This window comes from Panthera pardus, unplaced genomic scaffold (assembly GCF_024362965.1).
Source record: "Panthera pardus isolate Hobbes unplaced genomic scaffold, ASM2436296v1 HiC_scaffold_8, whole genome shotgun sequence".
Classification (NCBI taxonomy): domain Eukaryota; kingdom Metazoa; phylum Chordata; class Mammalia; order Carnivora; family Felidae; genus Panthera; species Panthera pardus.
The window spans coordinates 115,307,228-115,333,530 of record NW_026527013.1 but is presented as its reverse complement, the minus strand read 5'-3'; the positions used below and the strand labels follow the sequence as shown (position 1 = coordinate 115,333,530).

At 40.0% G+C, this 26,303-nt stretch overlaps 1 protein-coding gene across 2 annotated transcripts in view; it reads right to left on the bottom strand.

The window, feature by feature from the left end:
* Positions 1-25,918, bottom strand: part of CCDC126 (coiled-coil domain containing 126) — a 41,270-nt gene extending 15,352 nt beyond the window's left edge. Inside the window, exons 1-3 of one of the 2 annotated variants that reach the window (XM_019443605.2) lie at positions 25,672-25,918; positions 25,177-25,256; positions 8,649-9,033 (exon numbers count right to left, since the gene is read on the bottom strand). In XM_019443605.2, the coding sequence (XP_019299150.1) occupies positions 8,649-8,886 (238 nt within the window). In that variant the 5' untranslated portion in view covers positions 8,887-9,033; positions 25,177-25,256; positions 25,672-25,918. The remainder of the gene's footprint in view (positions 1-8,648; positions 9,034-25,176; positions 25,257-25,671) is intronic. The other variant, XM_019443604.2, reaches the window with a different exon arrangement.
* Positions 25,919-26,303: the final 385 nt, after the last annotated feature.

Here is a 26,303-nt window from a genome sequence, read left to right as displayed (position 1 = left end):
TCTCTAAAAAAAAAATAATAATAAAATGGAAAAATAAATAAATAAAATGAAAAAAATATTTTTTGAAAACTCGAGTCATTACATACAGCTGGGCAGCATAGCACAGATGGCTGCTACCTTTTAAAATATCACAGTTAGGGGCACCTGGGTGGCTCAGTTGGTGGGGCACCCAAATTTTTTTAATATTTATTTATTTTTGAGAAAGAGAGAGAGAGAGAATGCAGGGGAGGAGCAGAGAGAAGGGGTACAGAGGACCTGAAGTGGGCTCTGAGCTGACAGCAGTAAGCTGGATGTGGGGTTCGAACTAATGAAGCAAGAGATCATGAACTGAGCCAAAGTTGAATGCTCAACCGACTGAGCCACCCAGGCGCCCCAGGCATCCAACTCTTAATTTTGGCTCAGGCCACAATCTCATGGTTAATGGGTTCGAGCCCCGTGTCGGGCTCCATACTGGCAGTGCAGAGCCTGCTTAGGATTCTCTCTCCCCACCCCTCTTTGCCTCTTCACAGCTCAGGCTCACATGTGCTCTTACTCTCTCTCAAAAATAATTTATATATAGAGAGATATATATATATACATAGAGAGAGAGAGAGATCAGTTATTTTGCTCAAGTACAAAAACTTTATTTTCAAGTATTTTTCTTATTATTAAAAGATTTACTTTCTATCAGTGTCCTTGGACTAAGCAGAATGCAAAACAATGTAATTTCTGCATCTCTATCTGCCACAAGAACCTCCATCTCAGTATATACCAGCTCCTTCATCTCTAAGTCATCTAAATTTGATCTTCAAGAGCGAATGCAGGCTAACCTTCATCAACTCATAAGAACCATCATAAAGGTGTTTCTATAAAAATAGAAAGTGCCTAGGGCATTTCCAGATAAAGAAGGTAAACTGAAAAAAGGCAATTAACCTCTGCTGACTTTGGATGAAAGAGGACTTCAACCACCTCCATTTTGACCTCAGTCTGGACTTTCTAATTGATTAAGTTCTTATTTCCAGCTTCTCTTAACTCAGGCTAACAATCTTGTGGGAAAAGCACCCTGTGATGGGAACCAAAACTACCCCCTCAAGTATAAGGACTGCCCTGAGCCAGCAAGATTCTGTGTGACTGACCCAAGACACTGATCAAGTAGACCTTTACTGCCCAACTGTACTACCCACCAACCCCTGTCCCACATTTTCCTTATAAAAACATGAGGCATTTTCAGCACTACGGAGACATTTGGGACACTAGTCCACTGGCTTCTCGGTGTTGGCCTCACTAAAACAAATTCCTTTCTTGTCTCACCACCACCCTTTTCTCTGCCTTTGGATTCTGTTAGCAGGGAGCCAAACTTGGTCTGTTGGGGACCCCTGGAACCAGGTGCTCTTGCACCCATAGGTCCCGGCTACATGGACACTCCACCAAAACAGTAACTGTGCTTTTTGCTCTCTTTTTCTTTCTTTCCTTCTTTAAGCATAAATCCACAAGGCCAAGGATAACAGAAGAGACCATAAAAACACAACTCCAGAAGCTAGAAAGCAAAGGGACGAGTGTTAACTGACTTAGAAGCTCTGAAAAATTTGATCTTAGAAGAAAAACTAAGAAACAATTCAATGTTCTCCACAGAACCCCACCCTTAAAATGCCCAGGAACTGTTGTTATAGTGGGTACCAGTGAAAATAGGGGTTAAAAAAGGGACTAAAACAGAAGAATTGGGTGAAAATGTATCTATGGAGACATTTGATTCCTAAATTATCTAGAACACTCCCCAACTGGGCAATAGCTCCTCACTCCCTGCAGAAAAGCTGAGGTTCATTTTCTGAAGCCAGTGAAACAGCTAAGGGCCTGAGTGCCACAGTGAAAACTGGGGGAGTAAATGAAAATTTACACAGTGAGTGCTGAGACTACCTGTCCTCCCCCAGCCTCTTCCTCTCATTGGGATCCCAGAACAGTTGAAGGCCTATACTCTCCAGCAAGATTGGAAGGACTTCTCTAGGGAATCTGATCAGCTCAAGAAGAAAGACCTAAATACACCCATATTTAGGATACCGCAAAGAAACAGACAGTGATAATGTGTAATAGAGTTTGGCCGGACTTTGTCCCTAGTTCCTGGGAGGTAGCCTCTAAATGTTTGGAATTTCCTGAGCGATAAGACTGTCTTTGTTATTCATGATGGGCCCCTGGGACCCCACTGATAGTTTATATTAACAAAGTGACTCAGACTGGGCCCCTAGATAGTTTGTCCTAATGACATGACTCAGGATGGGGACTGGGCATGCCAGAAAGACCAAACTATGTAATTAGAGAGTCGTGGCTTTTCAGTAATGTCAGATGAGAGAGAGGGGCTGGAAAGTGAATTCAATCATCTGGCTAAATCCAATCAATCGTGTTTGCACAATAAAATCCCAATAAAAATCCTGGACACAAAGTTCAGGTGAATTTCCCTAGGTAACAATACTCTTAATATGATCATACACAAATGTGCCAAGGGAGTAATGCGGCCTGATTCCATGGGAAGAAGACAACAGAAACTTCGCCTCTGGAACCCTCTCAGACTTGCCCTATGTGTGTATCCCTTTTGCTGGTTCTGAGTTTCTTTTTGCTATAATAAAACTGTAAGTACAGTCCTTTCAGGGAGTTCCCTGGGCCAATCTAGTGAATTACCAAACCTGAGGGGGTAGTAGAACTGGTCAAAAATGAGTGTGGCCTGGGACACCCAAACTTGTGGCTAATATCTGAAGTGAAGGCAGTATTTTGGAGGATATGCCCTTAACCTGTGAAATTTGGCTTAATTCCAGGTAGTTCGTATCAGAAGTCATTACAAATATTAAGGATGCTCCCAAGGAAATGTCCCAGCCAGATCATGCTATAGTGAATACCAACCAACAACTCAACACTTCCCATCAAACTTTAAGTGTCTCATTCTTTAAAAAAGCCTCAGGGGCACCTGATTGGCTCAGTTGGTAGAGCATGCAACTGGATCTCAGAGTTGTGAGTTCAAGTCCCGCATTAAGTATAGAGATTACTTAAAAAGCACAAAATCTTTAAAATAAATGAATGAATGAGTAAATGAATATTAAAAAGCCTTCATAGGCTGAGGATCACCAGACATGTTTGGATGAAACGTAAAAATATTTCAGAAAATGTATCATTGACATTTGAGAAATAAAAAAAGAGCTCTTAGAAATTAAAAATATGATGGGGTGCCTGGGTTGCTCAGTTGGTTAAGCGTCCCACTCTTGGTTTCAGCTCAGGTCATGATCTCACAGTTCATGAGTTCGACCCCCACATCAGGCTCTTTGATGACGGCATGGAGCCTGCTTGGGATTCAGTCTCTCCCTTTTTCTGCCCCACCCCAGCTCACACTCTCTCTCTAAATAAATAAACATTTAAAAAAAAATTTTTTAAGAAATTAAAAACATGAAAGAAAATAAAAAAGTCCAAGAGTTGAAAATAAAGATGAGTAAATATCTCAAAAAATAAAACAAAAAGACAAAGAGATGGAAAGTAGGACAGTAAATAAAGGAAAATTTGAGAACCAGTTCATAGGGTCCAAATGCTGAACAACAGAATTTCAGGAAGAATGAAAACAATGGGGAGGATGAAATCAAATAAATAATTTAGGAAAAATATCCCTAAACCGAAGGATGTAAGTTTCAGGATTTAAAGTGCCCACTGAAGCTTCCTTTTCCCTGTCTCCAAAATCATGGCAGGCAGAAATGAGGATGTTCTGAAGATTTTCATCTTCACTACTACCCAGAATTACTTCAGCATCAGAACCCTGGGACCAGCCACTCATGTACAGCTGTCCTAAAATCAACAATTTTTTGGATGACAGGAACCAAACGTTCTTAGGGTGCCGCAATCCAACATCTAATGTCCTTTTCCAACACAACTGAGTTTGCTGACACAAAAGATAAAATGCTGGTTGTTTTCAAGCTGCAACCTAAAATAATTACCAATCAGAATTTACAAAACAACATTCTTGTTTTATCTGTTAGAATCACCTATAAATTCCCTTTACCAAGCAAGCAGCAAGGCCAGTATTTGCACCAATGTTGTTAAAGGATCAGGAATGGAGAATTTTGATCCCAAATTTCAGAATCTTTTGTGTGATCTAGAAGCTAGGTTGGTTATAGTTCTACGAAAATTAGACACTAATTTACCAAACTGAAATTTTAAAAGATGACACATTAAGTATTCTTACACAAACTGATGAGTTCCAGTTTGGGATAGAACAAGCACGTCATGGAAATAAGCAGATTATTGCAGAAAGAGCCAGTTACTTTAAAGAATTATTTGAAACAACTGCAAGAGTTGTGATTCATAAATAGATATATATCAAGCTTTTGATTAAAGCACTTTAGAATTTAAGTTTCACTAGATTTAGCTCCATCTTAAAATCATTACTTGATGGTTGTAAATAAAATATATCCTTCTTAAGTAGCAGGGTTTACTTAAGGTATATATTTAACATAGATACATCTTAGAAAACCAAACTTTAAAGAAAGTTAAATTCTGATCTCTAGTAAATGTTTTTCTCAAAACATAGTTACTCTTCTGCAAGCAGACAAAAACAAAAGCCTAATACACTAACAGAAGTTTATCCATGTAAAGGCAGTATGTTCTTTTGAAAGAATGTTCACTTTATTCAAATTAGCATGTTGAAGTAATCTGAGATATAAAGTCTTAGTTTTATACTTGATTGATTATTCTTTACTATATCTACAGAGAAGTTAAATAAGTGACCATTTTTAGCAGTTACAAAAAAGTCTATTCTTTTCAAAATAAATATGCAGAAATTTTCTATTTGCTCCCAATATTATTTCAATAATACCATTTTTAATGAAGTGTTTGAAATGGTTTTAAACTTTTTTTGCAGCAATGATAAAACGTAAAATAAACCTTGTACTCTGACGGCATCAGTGGTAACTTGAATCAACACAGTAAATGAATGGATATGTAAACTATAATGGGTGACATCTATGTGGCATTAAGGTAACCTCCGTTGGGTAAAGAAATGAATCCACATTTAAAGGAAATTAGGCCGGGGAGCCTGGGTGGCTCAGTCGGTTGAGCGTCCAACCTCAGCTCGGGTAATGATCTCACACTCCATGAGTTCGAGCCCCACGTTGGGCTCTGTGCTGACAGCTCAGAGCCTGGAGCCTGCTTCAGATTCTGTGTCTCCCTCTCTCTGCCCCTCCCCTGCTCATGCTCTGTCTCTCTCTGTCTCAAAAAAAAAAATTAATTAAAAAAAATAATAAAGGAAATTAGGCCAAGGGTAAAAATAAATGAAAGACTTTCTGTAATTTTTATTTTTAATTCTGACATTTATGAAATTTATATTTGTGAAGGAACTTGCAGGGTATTTGCATAAAGAAGTAATATATCGGGGCGCCTGGGTTGCTCAGTCGGTTAAGTGTCCGACTTCAGCTCAGGTCACGATCTCGCGGTCCGCGAGTTCGAGCCCCGCGTCGGGCTCTGGGCTGAGGGCTCAGAGCCTGGAGCCTGCTTCCGATTCTGTGTCTCCCTCTCTCTCTGCCCCTCCCCCGTTCATGCTCTGTCTCTCTCTGTCTCAAAAATAAATAAACGTTAAAAAAAAAAATTAAAAAAAAAAAAAAGAAGTAATATATCATTTGGTAGAAAAAGGAAAAAATGGTACGGTAGGTATTAGAGTTATAGCAGTTGAAAAGTCTGAAAACATTTTGACTATATTGCTTAGGTACAATTATGATTACTTTTTTTAAAAAAATTTTTTTTTAATGTTTTTATTTATTTTTGAGACAGAGAGAGACAGAGCATGAATGGGGGAGGGTCAGAGAGAGGGAGACACAGAATCTGAAACAGGCTCCGGGCTCTGAGCTGTCAGCACAGGGGCCCGATGCGGGGCTCGAACTCACGGACTGGGAGATCGTGACCTGAGCTGAAGTCGGCACTCAACCGACTGAGCCACCCAGGTGCCCCCAATTATGATTACTTTAAGAACAAATGTATTTGTGGGGTCGCCTAGGTGGTTGAGCGTCCAACTTCAGCTCAGGTCATGATCTCACAATTCGTGAGTTCAAGCCCTGCACTGGGCTCTGTGCTCACAGGTAAGAGCGTGGAGCCTGCTTTGAATTCTATGTCTCCCTCTCTCTCTGCACCCCACCCCCCACTCATTCTCTGGCTGTCTCTCTCTCTCTCTCACAAAAATTAAAAAATTAAAAAAAAAATTTTTAGAACCATGTATTTTGGTTTTAGGACTTTCATACCTTGGACAGTATATCCTTATTGGAAATGGCTGACTTGGTGGAAACCTCTTGAAATGTTGTAGATGATGTGTAGCGACAAACAGAGCATGATCATTATCCTGAGTCACAAATGTTCCATCTCTTAGATATAGGTACTAGTAAAAAATAAACATGAAATTTGGGGGGAAAATAAATCAAATCCAGCACATATGTGAAAGAAATCCAGACCCAGGGACGTCATTCTGAAAAATCTCAGAACAGCATTATGGGACTGTGATAAAGATCTCACAAACTTCCAAAAATAAGTCACATATAAAGGGTGAAGAATCAGGGGCACCTGGGTGGCTCAGTCGGTTAAGCGTCTGACTCTTGGTTTCAGCTCAGGTCATGACCTCACCGTTCATGAGATCATGTCTCATGTCGGGCTCCACACTGGCAATGTGCGGACTGCTTGGTATTCTCTCTCTCCCTGTTTCTGTCCCTCCCCTGCTCATGTGCACTCTCCCTCTCTAAAAATAAATAAATTTTAAAAGGTAAAAAAATCGGGGGGGCACCTGGGTGGCTCAGTGGTTAAGCATCAGACTCTAGCTCAGGTCATGATCTCACGGTTTGTGGGTCTGAGCCCCAAGTTGGGCTCTCTGCTGTCAGCTCAGAGCCTGGAGCCTGCTTTGGATTCTGTGTCTCCCTCTCTCTCTCTGTCCCTCCCCTCTCACACTCTGTCACATCTCTCTCTGTCTCAAAAATAAATATTAAAAATAAAATAAATTTTTTTTTTTAATTTTAAAGGATAAAGAATCAGAATAGCATTAAATTCTCAAAAAGAACACTGGAAGCTAAGGGGGCAGCGGGGGGAAGCCTTTAAAATCCAACAGAAAACTATTTCCAAACTAGGTCTCTATACTTAGTCAAATTTTCAATTAAACATGAGAGTAGGGGGATAAAAAGACCTTTTCAGATATGCAAGGAATCAAAACTTTGACCTTCCTCGTATCTTTCTGAGGAAACTACAAGAATCAGTTCCCATAAAATGAGGGAGAAACAATAAAGAGGAAGCCACAGGATTCTAGGCAACAGGAGATCCAACGCAAGAGAGAGATAAAGGGATAATTATGTAGGAAGATCCTAGAATAATTTACCACCACAAGCCTAGAGAAGAAATAGTCCAAACCAGAGATCAGAAGGCTCTAGGAAAGATTTCTTCAAGATAAATAATGTGATAAAATACCTTATGTGTCTGAATATACTGGGAGGAGACTTAACAACTGGGAGAGTTAGGGTAGAAAACTAGGCAAAGAAACAAAAATGAGTACTTACTAATTAATTCTAGAAGGGGGAAATACAGGTGTATGTGAAAGGAAAAGTCATAATGTACTACATGGCTCAGTAATGAATACCACTAACACAGTCATAATAATGCAAACATTGAATATTGTTCTAACCAAAATTATGATGGGAAAATGGCAGGACTATAAGAACACGTGTGTGTGAAAACAGCCTGGGGTGGGTGGGATGCAATTTGGGTTGAAAAAGAAAGCTGAACCCTCACCCTGCACAGTGGGAAGTTAACAGATAATTTCTATAATTGAAAAGTCAAGAAGCAGCTCATAGAGCATGTTATTTAGAGGTATGGAGGTAATCACCAAATCAGAAAAAATAACTTAAGATGGCTGGCAATAAGGAATGGGAAGTTTGAGTACTGTTGGGGGTGGGAAAAACTGCCCTTTTTTATTACCAGACTCATAACACATTTTGATTCTTTAAATACATACATGTATAACTAAAAAAAAAACCCACTGAAATAGAGAAAATGCCCACACACTCATATACAAAGTGTTCTATCTCTTCTCTCTCTCTTAAGTCTTAAAGGCAAGTGAGACTACGGCAGGCATACAAAACTTAAAACACAGCAGGAAAAAAAAACAAAACAAAAAAAAAAAAACACACCACAGCAGGAAACCAGGATGTGAACAGGTGAATGGCAATAAACCATATTGAAGATATGGGCAAATGCTGCTTCTTAGGAATTAATAGATGTTATACAATTGACGGTGTATACTGGCACAATCAAGAAAATGTAAATATGAACTAAGTGTTATAATAGTATTACAATTATGTACAACAAGATTTTTTTAGAGATACATATGGAAATATCTAGCAGTGAAGTGTCACAATTTCTATAATTTAACTGGTCTTCAAAAATTAGACAAATTGGTAAAATGTTAATAATTATTAAATCTAGGCAACAGATATATAGTATTTATCATAGTTTCTATTTGTCAGTATATCTGAAATTTTTCATAGTAAAAAGTCAAGAAAAATTTACTCTGTAAAGACCTACACATGAAGTGATGAGTTAGATTTCCTTCCATAACTATCTTTAAATGGGAAGAAGTTGAAGAGGAGAAAACGAGGAATAGTCCATGGTTATCTTACCATATCCTGCCATAGAAGCGCCATTCTCAACATCCACTGCATTCTTATTTTCCTCTGCTAGAGCTTTAACATATCTTTTGCTTAAATCTAGTATTTGTTCACGTAACTTGACACTGCTTTGATGTCTTGGTTGTTGAAAAGTATAGTGCAGTAACATCAATCCCCAAATGAGTCCGAATACAAGCAACAGTAAACTCAATTTCTGGGACATAGTTTTTCTTGAAATTGTAAAAATCATTTCTGATGAAGAAAACAGACTCAAATGAAGAGTGGTAACTGGACGTAAGCCACCAATCAAGACTTTTGAAAGAAAAAAAAAAATCTCCTCCTCTAATACTGTGTATTCTTCATCTTCAGCAAGGTTGCCTCCAACTCTCAATTAACTCTGTAAAATTGAAAAGAGAAAAGTTGATTAGTCTTAACCTATACCAGCAACAGAATAGACGATGATAGATTTAAGAGATTCTAAAAGGGCGCCTAGGTAGCTCAGTCGGTTTAAGTGTCCAACTTCAGCTCAGATCATGATCTCACAGTTTGTGGGTTGGAGCCCTGCATCAGGCTGACAGCTCAGACAGCCTGCTTCAGATTCTGTGTCTCCCTCTCTCTCTCTCTGCCCCTCCCCCAACTTGTACGCATGCTCTCTCACTCCCTCTCTCTCAAAACTAAACATTAAGAAAGGAAAAAGAAAATACTCCCTTAAAAAAAAAAAAGGGAGATTCTATAAATCATCGTGATTTGAAACTACATCATTTCTCTGACAACTTTCTCCACCATTATGCAAGCTTTCAAGGCTTTTATCAGTTTCATTTACATTGCTCTTCAAAAATAGAAATAAATGTCCATTAATTGAAATGTCACCATGGTCACAAAATTCTCTGAATGACTTGTCATTTGTTAACTAAAACTATGGACATATAATAAGATTTACAGTAGCCTATTCAAATATAGATTACCCAACTGTATAAAAGCTATACATATGGATACATATGTATATGTATATGTACATATAAAAGCTATATAAAAGTATATATATTTTATATATTATATATATATATAAGTATATATATATAAGTATATATATATGTATATATATATATAATATATAAAATATATATATATTTTATATATATATAAAAGCTATATAAAAGTATAAAAGCTATACATATGGATACATATGTATATCCTCCTCCTCCTCCTCTTCCTTAAAAAAAAAAAAAAAAAAAAAAAGGCAGATACCAAAGTGAAAGTTAGAAAATGTGGAAAGGTGAGGGGCGCCTGGGTGGCTCAGTGGGTTGAGTGTCTGACTTCAGCTCAGGTCATAATCTCGCAGTTTGTGAGTTCGAGCCCCGCATCAGGCTCTGTGCTGACAGCTAAGAGCCTGGAGCCTGCTTTGGATTCTGTGTCCCACTTTCTCTGCCCCTTCCCCACTCATGCTCTGTCTCTCTCTGTCTCTCAAAGATGAATAGACGTTTTAAAAAAAAAAAAGAATTAAAAAAAAAAAGAAAAAGAAAATGAGGAAAGGTGAAACCCACAAGAATATGACAATATTTGGAAATGTCACTAGAAAATATTACTAATGGCAAGGAGATCATCCTGAGCATCCGACCTAAAATGAAAAATAAGTTACCATTTCTAAGTTTCTACTTCTAAATTAATGCCAGGCATAATGACAAGTGCTAAAACAGGTTCGAAAATTTACCTATGTTTCCAAATCTGCAATTTTAAATTTTAAGTGCTGCAGGAATATACTTTTCTAATTTAAAGAAAAATTGAAAGGTTATATATACTTCAATTTTTTTTTTTTCAAGAGAGAAAATCCCAAGCAGACTCCACACCATCAGCGTGGAGCTCTACATGGGGCTCTAACTCACAAACTAGGAGAACGTGCCCTGACCCAAAATCAAGAGTTGGACACTTAAAGGACTGAGCCACCCAAGTGCCCTTGTACTTCAATTAAAAAAAAAAAAAAAGGTGACAATCATGGAATGTAGAAAGACCTGGAGAGTAATAATGTGTATGAATCACCAAAGTGTCCAGCAAAAGAAAACTCTTCAATTATAGCTAATGGAATAAAATTCTTTACATAGAAATACATCGGGAGTCACAGCTTAATGAAAATAATCCTTAAGAACTTTTTTAACTTTCAGCAGTATGGGCAAATAAAACATACCTACTTTAATCCACTTAAATAGGGTCTACTCACATAGGTGAACTAATAAAATCTAGTTTGAGGGTAAGACTAGAATTCAGTAAAGGTAAACTCTGCAGAGCATTTAATTACTTTTGACAGATGTTTACTGAGCCAACACACATCTTAGGCACTATGGCTCTGCCCTAAAATCTTGCTTTCCAGCACAGGTGCTTTCAAAACTTTTTTTAAATAATAAAAATAAAGAATATCTTTTAATCTTATGTAAAAAATCCAAATACAAAACTCTGTCTCTAGATGTGAGTGTGTTCAGATATGTGTAAAGAGGGGTCTTCTACCCTGGCAATCAACCTGTCCAGTTCAGAAAACTTCCACTGTTTCTTCCTCCTACCCTGCCACCCAGTCCCTGATATACGTCTAATAAATTCTGGGCCTCCAAAGTTTGCAGAACACCCATCTACTCTTGTTGAAATGTGCCCATCCTGCCAAACCTCACTACAAGCATCACTACACCACTCACTGGGCATACTAATTACTATAAGAAAGTAAAAACCGCATTAAAAATGAGAAATTGACTCCTTTTCAAATTTTCTTCTATTTCTGCCTATTTCTTTAGTTATCATACAAAGAATAAATAAATCTCTTCAGATCTTACTGAAGCATCACTATTAATATCAATACTGGATTACTAAACATTGCTTAGCAAAGTCAAGTAAATGTAACCCTATGTATTTTCTACAGAAATTTCACATTTGAGATTAGAAAGTGGAAGTTCTGGATTCCCCAGCAAAATTTTAAAAGAATATTCTTCACACGTCTATTAAATATATTACTCCTTAGAGATTTTGCTTCACTGGTTCGGATGTCTTTTTAAGTCTGATCTGTGTGCCACGTTATCGGACCTACCACCAGCAGAGGACCAAGCAGGTCCTTCTGAAGCAGTCACAATAGGGTTCTAAAGATGGCATGGTAACAAAATCAGAAAAGTGACATCACTGGAGAATTAAGAGCATAGACTCCTAGGTATTTTGGCAAATGAAGGTTAAAATGACAGCCTGGAAAGTTTCAGGTCACTATACATCTCTAAGGCCAAAACGGAAGATACCCAAATCCAGAGGCAAAGAGGGTACTTCAGTTAAATAACAGCAACAGCCTTGCTACAATCACTTACTTTGTACCAGATTCTGCTTTAACTAAATTTTCACAACTCCTACACTAAGAATGTTTTCACTTAGCAGGTGAAAAAAACTGAGGCAAAGAGAAGTTAAATAATTTCCAAGGTCATACAACTGGATAGAGATAAGATGGTAGAGATAAGATTCAAAGCTCAGGCTCTGAACCTCTGCCCCTCTTTTGCAGGAATGGCAATAAAATAGTAACAGCAGAAACTGCAGCCATGAACAACTACTGAGTTCTTATAAAGTAAATACTTCACAAGGGCTATTTCATTCATTATCTGTAATAACCTCAAAAGAAAGTTGTTATTCTCCCATTAAAGATGATCACATTAGGGGCACCTGGGTGGCTCGGTCAGTTGAGCGTCCGACTTCGGCTCAGGTCATGATCTCACGGTCCGTGGGTTCGAGCCCCGCGTCGGGCTCTGGGCTGACCGCTCGGAGCCTGGAGCCTGTTTCAGATTCTGTGTCTCCCTCTCTCTCTGCCCCTCCCCTGTTCATACTCTGTCTCTCTCTGTCTCAAAAACAAATAAATAAAATAAAAAAAAAAAAAATGATCACATTAAAGCTTAGAGAGGTGGTTAACCTGACTAAGATTTTTACACAGGCAACTCACCTTGCCTGAACTTTGGCAAGAGCTCCAAGTTCAGAATGTATACCTCTATTCAGGGTCTGTCCTTTCCTTTAAAAGAGGTCCTTAAACTCAGCCCTATTAGAACTCCTAAGTTTTACGGAACTCCAGTAAAATGACAAATCACAGGACTGTAAAAACATTAGGCAGAGAACAGGAGATTGGCAGAGGAAGGAGGGGTTGAAAGTCAAACACGGGGAGTCTAATCTCTAAGAGATAAAGTCCTTCCGATTAGGTACAAGCTGAACAATGAAAGCTGCACACCACCACGAACTTTGACTAAAGGATGAGTGGCAATACCAACACCAGACACAGAGAGAAAACACACTGATGGTGGACAAGACAGAACATTAGCTAAGGAGAATATGCCCCCAAAGTAATAAATCCCAAAGAAAAAGAAAACCTAGTCTAAACCTAGTGTTTCTCAGTGTGGCAGGCCCAAAGACAAATAAAGAGCCCCTTATTCCTCCATATTAACTGTATACCATCTGACTATTAAATTCAGAGAAGCCTACTAGGAAGGTCTTCATAGCCTTGACTCTCCTTAGAAGGTGTCTGGCTCATTACTGCCCTCAACAAAATTAAAGCACACCATCTCAGAGGGAAGTCAAGAAGCTTTATAGGGACTACTATACTAAATTCTTCATATGCTTTATAACTTGCTTGTGTTTGTTACATGTTTTTCTTTCTTTAAGTTTGTTTATTTATTTGAGAGAATGAGAGTGAAGGAGAGGCAGAGGGAGAGGCAGAGGGAGAGGGAGAGAGAGAATCCCAAGCAGGCTCTGCACTGTCAGCACAGAGCCCGATATGGGGCTCAAACCCAAGAACCGTGAGATCATGACCTGAGCTAAAGTCAGATGCATAACATGCATAACTGACTCGGCCACTGAAGCGCCCCTGTTACACATTTCTCTATCTCGATAAGAAGTTAAACATTTAACATAAAAAGTGTTTGTTTTTGAGAACCGCAAAGAGGGGAGAAGTTAGGAACGGTTAATCCCACTCGACACTAGGGAACTAAAGAAGGACACCAAGGAGTGTGGGAGCTACTAGGGAAAAAAGACACCCTGGAGCCTTCTCCAAGTAAAAAAGATGGCTGGGAGCCAGCTTATACCTGACAAACTGACAAATGGCTGAGTAGTTCAAAGGCACAAGAGGATTCTCTGAAACTAGCCAAGAAGGCCTGAAAGCTATTCTAAGGGTTCATTTCCATAAGTAATTCCAAGCAAGCCCAGCAGAGGTGACTAAGATTCCCAAAAGGATACAATTATGCCTTTGGTCTCTCCTCCATATGCTATACATTAAAAGCACCTGGAGAGTTTTAAAAATATCCCCATGCCAGGTCACACCCCATACCAATTAAATTAGAATGTCTAGGAGGTGGGAACCACACATCCATTTTTGTTTTTTAAAGAGCCCTAAATTATTCCAATGTACATCAAAGTCTGGGAACCACTCTCCAAATCTCAAGTTTCTTCATGAAGCAGCAATGAGAGCTACATTCATTGTAGCTCTAGGACCACTCATTGTAGGACCACTAAATTTAATGTTACAAGTTGGTTCATCAGGTGTAACAGAGGCTGCTTACTTGGACCTACCTATAATGATCCTAAAGAGGAAGGGGTAAGGGGGAGAAAAAACAGGTATCTTTGTTGTAACCCAAGTCACTCCTGCCAGGGCAAGCTAAGTCCTATATTTACTAGGCGAGGCAGAGGTGGACTGAAGAGAAAATAACTTCTATCAGTACCACTTTAGTCCCTATGATCAACAGGAATATACTGTTCTGTTCCCTGAAAGATATTTTTTGTGATGCCATATAGAAAGAAAAAAGCAGACAAGAAGACTTTAGTTGTTTCGCAACTAAAGGTAATTTACTTTAGTAGTTCTAAAGAGAAATTATTCTTGGACTCAATCTTCAGGAAAGAAAAAGGAAAAAAAGGGAAGGGTTTAAGATCTCCTGTCTGGGCAATGTTCAAAGCTGCAAGTGACTAAGGAACTTGCATTCTGAACATCCCCTATGTTTCTCTAGGTTTCACATAAGGATCCAGCTCCTGGAAGGCCACCTAAGTCACGATGGAGATAATTACTAGACCTAAAAGGCCTACATTGTCACTAAGAACCTATGGCTACCATCTAGCACAGTATTTATTAGAGTCCTTTCTCAACCAAAATAGTATATACTCTAAAAACTTTGAATCCCAAATTCTAGGCCACCATATTAACTGTCTACCAATGACTAAAAAGTCAAATGTCATATTTGGCCCAAATAGTTTTTAAAGGAAAAAAAAAAAAATAATCATCACCTTCATCATTATTTTGACCTAAGATAGACTCAATATTTTTAGTATTCCCAGGGGAAAGTTCTTGCCCCACTGCAGAAATTACAAAAGGCCCAAAAGCAGAAGAATGAAGGAGAAGAGACATACTTAAAATGAAGTATCTGTAGAGCACTGTATATGAAGAGGGAGCAGAGTGTGGTCCAGATATCACCTCTCCAACTAGATTCCTGCAGCTCTTTCTCGAGTGGGTTCCCAGATTCCTCTCCAACCCCACTTCAGGCCACTGTCCTCAGAGCAGCCAAAATGTTCTTTTAAAAACAAGTCATGACTTGAATAGTCACAATTTGAATGGTTCTCAAAGGAGATATGCAAATGAACAATAAGCACATGGAAAGATGCCCAAATCTCTAATCACTAAGGAAATGCAAATTAAAACCACAATCAGATACCACTTCATACCCATTATTAAGATTATATGAAAGGCATTAGAGTATACCACCCCAAAATATGCCACATTGGTTTAAGGATTATTTTGAAGTGAAGATGACTAAGAAACAGCAGACGCAGGAAGGGTTCCATGCCCTTCACTCCCCCTTTCCTCCTAAAAGCAAGACATGGATTTCCCACCAGAAATGTGAGAACATTCTTACCAAGGGAGACAGGGAGTTGAGGCTGAGATGAATCTGTACAAACACATCTTAAACAACCCTTGTCTTCAGTTAGTTTCCCCCATATATTTACCTTCTCACAATTTACTACTTCTAGAAGCTAAAACTCCTTTTCCTTTGTCTTGTCAGATCTCCACAATTTATGGTTCTTTGGCTAAATGATATATAAGCTCTCTCAGGCCTAACCCCTTCTTTAGAGTTTTCATTTCATTTCTGTGATGCTCTCATTTGCATATGAAATAAACCTTTTCTTCCTGTTAATCTGTCTTTTGTCAGTTTAATTTGCAGAGCCCTGGATACTGAACCTAAGAAGGTAGGGTAAAAAGAGTTTTCTTTCCCTATAACTATTACTAAAACACACACACACACACACACACACACACACACACACACACGTTAGTAGCTGTGGAGAAATTGGAACCCTTGTGCACTGCTAGTGGGAATGAAAAATGGTGCAGCCACTGTGGGAAACAGTGTGTCAGTTCCTCAAAAAAATTAAACACAAAATTACCATATAAGCCAGCAATACCACTTCTGGGGATAATCACAAAAGATTTGAAAGCAGGGACTCATAGATACCCGTGCACCTATGTTCACTGTAGCATTATTCAACAATAGCCTAAAGGTGGAAATAACGCAAGTATTCAACAAATGAACAAATAAACAAAATGTGGTATATACATACAATGGAATAGTACTCAGATTTAAATGGGAATAAAATTCTGATACAAGCTTCAACATGGATGAACCTTCAAGACATCATAGGAAGGGGCACCTGGCTGGCTCAGTGGGTGGAGCATACAACTCTTGGTCATGAGTTCAAGCCCTGCGTTGGGCATGGAGCCTACTTTAAAAAAATAATAATAATAAAAATTAAAAAATAAGTTAATAAACCAGACACAAAAGGACAAATATTGCATGATTTCACTTATGATAGGTACTTAGAACAGTTAGATAGAGACAGAAAGTAGAACGATAGTTAACAGAGGCTGAGGGAAAGGAGGAGGGTGGATAGGAGAATGGAGAGTTATGGTTTAAAGTTTAAGGTATAGGGGCGCCTGGGTGGTTCAGTCGGTTAGCATCAGACTTCAGCTGGTATCATGATCTTGCGGTTTGTGAGTTCGAGCCCCGCATCGGGCTCTGTGCTGACAGCTCAGAGGTTGGAGCCTGTTTCAGATTCTGTGTCTCTCCCTCTCTCTGCCCCTCCCATGCTCGTGCTCTGTTTCTTGATCTTTCAATAATAAATAAACATTAAAAAAATCTTTTTTAAATAAATAAAGTTTAAGGTATAGAGTTTTACTTTGGGATGATGAAAAAGTTCTGGAGATGTATAATGGTGATGGTTGCACAACAATGTGAATGCATTCGGTGCCCCCGAACTGTACACCTAAAAACGGCACATTTCATGTTACATATTTTTTACCACACACACGCACACACACACACACAAAATCATATCACATCACTCCCATTTAAAACCCCTTCAACAATTTCCCACTGCACTTAGAATAAAATTAAAACTCTTTACATCAGGCCACAAGGCCCTGCAAAATCTGACTTCTGCCCTTATCTCTTGTGTACTAATCGCACACCACTTCCACCTTGCCCACTGTGCTACAGTCACACTAGGCAAGACTAACCAAATTCTTTCTAACCTCAGGGTCTATATACAACTACTCTTCACCTGCTTGGAATGCTCTCCCAGCCAGCTTGTTCCTTTTCATCTTTCAGTATTTAGCTCAAATGTCGCCTCTTCAAAAAGTAACACTCCCACTCCTGCCCCACCTCCAGCCTCAAGGTACGCCATATGAAACTACATATTCTATCTTTAAAACCTTGAGCAAGTTATTTTATCTCCCTAGACCCTGATGCCCTCATTTATGTAATGGGGACAACAGTAATTACCTAATATTAATAAAGATAAATGGCACCCCATACTACTCAATATACACTAACATTTATTAGAGTCAGGCACTACTGTAGCAATGCCACTAATTCTTGATAATCTGAGTAATGTGAGTTAATACAGGAGATGTTTTACTAAACCCAAATAAAACTCCTCTGATTAGCTCTCATGGCCCTCCATAATCCAGTCCCCAAAGGCAAATTTATTTCCCATTAGTCAAAAAAATATTTCCCCCAATCAAGCCACTATTCTCACTGTCTCATACAATAATAATAATACCTTACATTTATATGTATTTTTATTTATGAAACATGCTTCCTTATATCCTCTCACTCAGTAAGTTAGCAGCTATCAGAGAGGCTGCAGGCTTGAACAAGTTTCCACTCAGAATTTGTGGACAACATGAAATACTTCATTGATACTAGTCCCTGAAGAATTATCCAGTCCTAAAAGATGGCATAATGGCATACTGTTGGTGGCAAGAGTTCATCTTCTAAATAGCCTAAAATGAGACTAGAGTATCTGTTTAAATGCTTAGCCAGAAGGATTTCAAATCCTCATCACTTTATTGTAGTCCATGCTGATCTTTTTTCTTTTTTTAAGTAGGCTCCACAGCCAGTGTGGAGCCCAATGCAAGGCTTGAACTCAGAACCCTAAGACCTGAACTGAGATCAAAAGTCAGTCACTTAACTGACTGAGCAACCCAGGTGGCCCTAAGCTGATCTTCTTCTAACTCTCACAGCATATTACTTTATATCAGCTGATTTTACACATCACATCTTCTCATCCAGTCATGAGCCTTGTCTCATCAATCCCAGGTTCCTAAGGACAAGAGTAACAGGTCCTCCACTGCTGCCACAACTCCCAGAGCCCAAGGAACAATCAGTAGAACTACTCTAATTTACTTTAAGCCCATCCCTGAGCCCAACCCCACCTTCTCCCAAGCAGCAATGTGACCTCCCTGCAGTGTTTTTGGTGGGTAAAGGGGCAGAAAAAATGGAAGTTTTGAGATAAAATTGAAGTATCTTCAATTATCCATTTGGGCGCTGGAAGGACTTGAGAAGAAATCTAACCTAATCCCCTGATATTTCACATGAAATAAAACCCAGGGATGTGAAGTATCTTACCTAAAATGAGACAATTAGTGGCAGAAACTGTATTGGTCTATAACACAGGTCCTGACTTACTATTTAGGTTTTCTCTATACCACACTACTTTCTTTACCTCCACTAGGAAGGCTAGGTTTGTAAATACTGAATGAATTGTAACATTAAATGAAAGCCTGTTCTCTGTTCTCGTGGCATTTAGGGCAATGATCCTAAAATTCTGAAATTTTACTTAAATCTGAAATAACTACTCATTAAATTATCAAGTAGGCACATTAAAATTTCAAATACACCTCATTCCCATAACTCAAAGTATTACAAAGTTGCTACAAGATGAATTTAGGAGGGGCACCTGGGTGGCTCAGTTGGTTAAACCTCTGACTCTTGATTCTGGCTCAGGTCATGATCTCATGGTTTGTGAGATGGAGCCCCGCAACAGTTAGTCTCTTTCGTCCCTGTCCCTCCCCCAACTAATGCCATGTGTGCTCTCTCTCAAAATAAATACATAAACATTAAAAAAAAAAAAAAAAGGATTTAAGAAGACTTAAAGCTTAGGGTTTTTTTACATAAGCAAACAACAATGGAAAAATATATGAAGTAAAGCACAGATAAATATAAGGTCTTCTGGATGGAGACACCTTCACAATGACCAGCCAAGCACTGATAGGAAAAAACATTTTTCCAGAAAAAAGAATTTGGGGGAGAGGAAGGCTGCATAAAGGTGTAGGCTCAAACACAACTTTTGCTATATGAAGTTTCATTTAAAGCATGAAAGAACTGGGGTACCTGGGTAGCTCATCAGCTAGGCATCTGACTTCGGCTCAGGTCATGATCTCACGGCTCGGCTGGTGAATTTGAGCCCCTGTCGGGCTGGGCTCTGCACTGACAGCTCAGAGCCTAGAGTCTGCTTAGGATTCTGTGTCTCCCTCTCTCTCTCTGCCCCTCCCCCGCTCACACTCTGTCTCTCCTTCAAAAATAAATAAACATTAAAAAAAATTTTTTTAGGGGCGCCTGGGTGGCGCAGTCGGTTGAGCGTCCGACTTCAGCCAGGTCACGATCTCGCGGTCCGTGAGTTCGAGCCCCGCGTCAGGCTCTGGGCTGATGCCTCGGAGCCTGGAGCCTGTTTCCGATTCTGTGTCTCCCTCTCTCTCTGCCCCTCCCCCGTTCATGCTCTGTCTCTGTCCCAAAAATAAATAAAAAACGTTGAAAAAAAAATTTAAAAAAAAATTTTTTTTTAATAAAATAAAGCATGAAAGAACTTGCTTGGTTTATTCATTCATTTGCTCCCTTATTTATTCACAACGTTTACTGAAGTACCTACTATGTGCCAGAAACTGGAGATGTGAAAGGTGAAACAAGACGGGATTCTTTTTCTTCTGGAGATTGTTTTAGTTGGAGTGAGACAATAAACAAACACAGAAACAAGTTAAATTCAGCTTGTCACAAACTGCTATGGAGACAATAAACAGGGTGATGTGAGGATATATGAGGAGTCTATGTGAAGTATCAGGTCAAGAAAGCCCCATTAAGGAGGTCTCATCTGAGAAAGAAGAGGAAGTAGAGTCTGGTTCCAATTTCCTTCCAACGAAAACCTTTAGAATTCTCTTCTGACCAGAATCTTGGGAGCAGGCAGTAAATTCCTTAATCTTAGCCTCCTCAGTACAAACAAATGAGAATGGGAGGGATCCTAGTCCCCAGCATGGAATGGTTTGGTTTGGAGAAATCATCCAAAGTGAACAGAAGGAAACCCACAAGCAAAGAAAGTTCAGTGTTCTCCTTTCTTATAAGAATGGCAGTTCCACTGTTTGGTAATATACAGTAATAGTAATAATCTGATATGGCGATCTTTGCACAAAAAAATATACCCCCATTGGCATTTTCTAATATATGAAGGGGGCAATGTGGTAAGATGGGGTACGGAATACAGTCTAGGTAGCAATCTACCAGTGTATTAAGTTACAATTGTTATTAAGCATTTTAAATACAAATTTTCAAACTCTAAAATATTCCTTGTTAAAGGGCATAAAGGTAGAAAAAGAAAAACATAGGGAAACTTTTTTTTCTTAGTTTTCCCATTTATTACAGGCCTTAATGTCTCTACTCCAATGTACAAGATCTTTGGAGATTTGGAGATCTGTAAGTCTCCAAAGATCTGTTCAAAGTTCTATTATTTCATTTACCAAATAACAAATATGCAAACAAGTAGATATTTAAGCAATTTTTTAGTGGTTTCCCCCTAGCCAGGGACCTAAAGACAAATATATTAGTCCAAATTATTACTATGGTAAAGACAGAGGATCAATGAGTATTTAAACTATAACACTCTCATTTTAAGGAAAGGGAAAGTGAAGCACAAAGAGGACTGATGATTACCCAATGGCAAACAAATGGGGGGAAATTAGACAAACTCTCAACCCAGGACCCCCGTGTTTTTCAAAAGCAAGGAACAAAACTCAACAGTTTGCAAATGGCGCTTCAAAAAAAAAAAAAAAAAAAAAAAAAGATAAAATAGAAGCCATCAAAGTAGACTGTATCCACTGCAGATTTTTGTTTTACATCAGTTTTCTTTCAGTTATATACCTATTTTTTTCATACACAGACACACGCATGCACACACACACAGTTTATTTATGGAGTCTTGACATAAAAAAGATCTCTTGCTATGGGTTGCAGTCAAAAATTTTCAAAACACTTTATTTCACACTACCTGTCTTAAATACTTGCTTCTATTTCTTACATAAACACTGCAATAGCAACATTAAAAACCACTAATGGATGGTAATCCTACCTAAAAAAAATCTGCCCTTCAAATACGGTTTTTGCATTTACTCAGTGCTCTTGCTTTTTGCACTCTTTATGACTAGAGCTCAAGTAACCATCAACAGCAATAGTAGCAACTAGCAAGCAGAGAAGCTCTCACTCAGCTAAAGGTGCTATGAGAGGAAAAGAGAGGATAAAATAGGCAGAGAGAGAAAAAATAGGACCTGAAGTCCCTGGGTGGGGAAAAACACATATTTTGGAACAATGCTGGGAGTGTCTGACCAGAGCAAGCCACCCCCCCAACCCGCTTAACATCTCTCTTAAGAATGTAACAGACACCACCTACTCCCCCTCAGGTTTCCCTCAAGAATTTGACAAAAGACCTGGCTGAAAATAAGTAGACCATAAAACCTATGACCCACAAGGAAAGATTTGGCCACAGACCACCCCTCATACAATGGAAACAAGGCAATCAGGAATGGACAACCCAGCACCTAGAATTGTTCAGCCAATAAGGGTAGAGCTTGAGAGGATCAAGGGGGAAGAGGGTGGGGGGCGGCGAACAGAACCTTATAAAACAAGGACCCTTGCCTATTGTTGGTGGGCATTCACTTCAAATGCCCCCTCTCTGTAAGAGAGCTTTCCTACTACTCTTACTTTCTAATTTTACACTCTAATAAACTTTTGCCCACTGCTCATTTTGTGTCCACCTCTTCTTTCTTCAAAGTGGTGAGACAATGAACCCCGGGTATTTAGGTAAAAAATCCTGCAACAGTGCCACAAGAATCAGTGCCTATTAGTCTCCTAAGGAATTTACAGTTAGAGAAGCACATATTCTTTACAAAAAGACATGGTGTGTTTACCAGAACTCAGAGGTTCAGACAATTCCCTCCAAAAAAAACTCAGAAATAAGTCCTCCATAGACTTGACCTCAGAATATAACTTTAGGGGGAAAGGCCCATTCTTAAAATATTTTTTCTACATAATATTGCCAGAGGCTAATATCTAGGGAAAAACATTAACATAGGACACAGCCATCCACTCCTAATTAGGTCTAAAATTTAAAATGAGAACTGCCTTGGGGCACCTGGCTGGTTCAGAGGAGCATGCAACTTTTGATCTTGGGATCTTGAGTTTGAGCCCCATATTGGGTGTAGAGATTAGTTTAAAAAAAATTATTTTTAAAAATAATAAAATAAAATAAAATAAAATAAAATGTGGACTGCCTTGAGAGAAGCTACACTAAAATTCCAGGTGAGATATAGAAACATATCTCAAGGTATCAGATTGTTTTTAGATGGCATATTTGGGAGAAAAGAGAGAAGACAATAGCTCTGAAGAGTACAAAGATAAAAGAAAATGGGTAAAGTAATTCAAGGTTAAGAAGAGCAAACGTTAGGGCAAAAGGGAAACTACTCAATCACTATGCCACAGCAAAAGTTTAATCTAAAATATATTAGGCAGTGCCATATATTTCAGTCACCTGCCCACAGCCTCAGCCAATCATGCTTTGTGCCACATGAGCCCACATCCCCTTCCACAGCTAACTAGACTACCACTGGGCACCTCTGCTTGAGGCCTCGGGGGGAAAAGAACCCCTAGGAAAACCAGGATGTTGGGAATAGAAGCAAAAAGGGAAAGAATTCACAAAAAGAAACAATGATGTTGGATCAGAATTGACAAACTAGAGTTAAAAAGAAATAGGCATAATAAGTAAACAGGCAATGAGTAAAATAAAAGATACACAGCAGAGTGGAAGAGAACTAAGCATGTCAAAAGTGTAAACAACACATGGGCAGTTCATGAAAGAATGAACTCGTCAATAGAGATTCTTATTTGTGGCAGCTTTCTAGTTCCTACATGTGTATTCCTCAAGCTGGGGCAGGGAGGTGGGGGGAAGGCAGGGAGTGGACCCTAAGACACAAATATATGACTAAAAGAGCTTATACTAATTTGTTCCATGCTAAAAAGAACATCTAAAAATCTTTTTCATTTAAAGTCTGGAATCAGAACAATTCACTATGTTAGGCATGAGGAAAATGAGGAACACAAAGGAATATAAGGTTATACAGATCGTGACAGAGCTAGGACAAAAAATAAGGTCTCCTATTTCCTTAGTCCATTACTCTCTGTCCTACACTGCACTAACACCAACATAAACACTTTTTTTTTTCAAAACGAGTATTTTTGCCACATATTTTTAAATGACTCAGAAATCTTTATATACATATGTCCTGTCCCACAGTTTAAGTTTTCCCTTTACTTACTCTCTAGCTCTCTGTTATCCTTATGAAGTACATTCATTAGATTTCTCCTTCTTGAATTTTTTAAAATGCATCAGTCGCTAAAGACAGGACACAGAAAATTTATCAGGCCCTACTAGCTTTCTCTCGCTATAACTGTACATTCAAAAACAGCATTCCTCAAGGCATATTACTTCACATATCACACAAAAGTGTTTGAACCCAAACTAGTACAGAACATTTTCTTTTCTTTTTTTTTTTATTAATTTTTTTTTAATTTTTTTTCAACGTTTTTTATTTATTTTTGGGACAGAGAGAGACAGAGCATGAACGGGGGAGGGGCAGAGAGAGAGGGAGACACAGAATCGGAAACAGGCTCCAGGCTCCGAGCCATCAGCCCAGAGCCTGACGCGGGGCTCGAACTCACGGACCGCGAGATGGTGACCTGGCTGAAGTCGGACGCTTAACCGACTGCGCCACCCAGGCGCCCTCTTTTCTTTTTTTTTAATGTTTATTCATTTATTTTTGAATCAGAGTGAGCAAACAGGGAAGGGGCAGAAAGCGAGAGGGAAAGACAGAATCCCACGCAGGCTCTGCACTCGAACTCACAAACTACAGGATCATGACCTGAGCTGAAATCCAGAGATGGCCTCTTAACCCACTGTGCCACCCAGATGCCCCAAAATAGACATTTTCGATGAAAAAAAAAAAAAAATCAACTAAGGACCATAAACATTTCCTTAAAGAAAAACTCATCACCAATGTTAGTAAGTAGCAGGAGAGAACAGGGCAAGAACCAAATCTATAGAGGGACTAATGTGCAACGTTTCAAATCCCTCCTTATGAATTTTACTGCACTCATTCAAGATGTTCTGCGAAGGAAACTGCCACTTGCAAACAAAATTCCCTGAGGGGGAAAATTACTAACCAGTGGGAAAGTGTAGAGAGAGAGGTGGAAAAAAGTTGACATAGGGTAAAGGTGGTGAAGCCCCAGGTCAGAACTGCAGAACACCTAGATGCTTACCCTGCTGAAACAAACACTTAAGCTCCTCTAAAGAGTCTCCCAAAGGACACAGCTGGGGGGAGGGGGGGGGGGAGGTGCGCGGGGAGGGGATGGTGAATAAGTCCTTGTATCTCCAGAGCTGATCCACAGAAAAGCAGAGTCATCAATTTCCTAAGAACATTCTCAGCCATCTTAAAACAGTGGAAATGAAGAAGACAGCGTATTTTAAAGAATACCTTGCTCAGGTTTAAGGTGAACAAAGTACAAAGTGAAGAACACACAATCTAGGGTACAAATGATTAAACAAAGAAACGCACAAAACTCATAAATCCAGAGGCCACTTCAGTGTAACTAATGCAAGTATCATATTCAAAGGACTTTTTCGTCATATGAATTAATGGCGTTGTAAGCATTATTATTTTTTATTCCAACAACTTAAAGGTGTCTTTTGTTATCTCCATTTGACTGCCGAGGAACCTTTAATTAACCAAGGTCACAAAGCCAGGCAGTGACTCGATCAGGATGGAAATCCGGGTTGTCTGAGCCACTCTTAGAACCGCTTTCGAGTTCAAGTCACAGTCAACACGGCAGTTTAAGTTCATCCTTACCAGTCACCCAGCTGCTGAGTTTGAAGAGGGGGTAAAAAAGGGGCATTTGACTTTCTCCCTCAAAGTAGAACACAGCTGAGCTGTCAAAAGCAGAAAAAGAAGTGAGTGCGTCTGCCCCGCGGACGCTCCATCCCTGCACCAGGTCCATCGCTCCCCCGCGCCAGTGGCCACGGGACCGAGCCCGCCCCGCTCAGATCAAGCAGCCTGAGCCCCGCTCGGTTCTGCGCCCGGGGCCGACGGGGCCACAGCTGTCAGACCCGGAGGGACAGGGACAAAGAGCCTCCACAGCCGCGGGCTACCGGCCGATCCCGAGCCTGGTCTCTGCGGACACCTGGGGCAGCGGCCCGGGTGGGGCGGGGGGGGGGGGTAAGGACGGGACAAGGCGAAGGAGGAGCGGCCGCCGGGCCTGAGGGGAATACCGTAAAGGCGCGCGCCGGGCGAACGGAGACGTCTCCACACACACCCCCACCTTCTCTCTCGCCCCTTCCCCATTACCTTGCCAGTGGGCTTCTTGTCAGTGTCGCCGGCCGCCAACAGGCTCCCGAGCCGGGGCGGCGCAGCGAAAGTCGATTAGCAGGCGTCAGCTGCGTCCCGTGCTCACGAAGCAGCCTCGAGGTCGGGATGGAGAAAGGCCGAGATTGAGAATCAGGGACAAGGTGGTTCCCAGCTTGTGGAGATTCTACTCTTCTCGTCCCTCGCAGTCCGCTTCCGCTCCGCCTCCCGGCCCGTCCTGGCCCTTCCCCCACTTCTGAGACCAGCCGATTGCGGCGCGCTGTATTATGGGGGATGTAGTCCCGGAACGCGGAAGAGGCGGCACGTGCTTGTAGCCCAACTGCACCTACTCCTGGGGCAGGACGACGCCGTTGCGTGGCAACCAGAGGAAGCGGCCGGCTTCTTCTCCAGGATTGGAAAATGAGCTTACGAGAGGCAGACGCTCTGCCTTAACTCACTGCAGGAGATGAAACGAGATTGTGGGCGTCTTAACGCCCGACCCTCCCCAGGAGACTAATGATTCCAAGGCTGTGAGCTGGAGGCAAAGGGGCTTACTAGTGATTAAAAGGGTGCTGCAGACAAGAATGCCTTTTTTTGCACCTGAATGTCCTTAGTGGTGTAAGGCAAGAAAAACG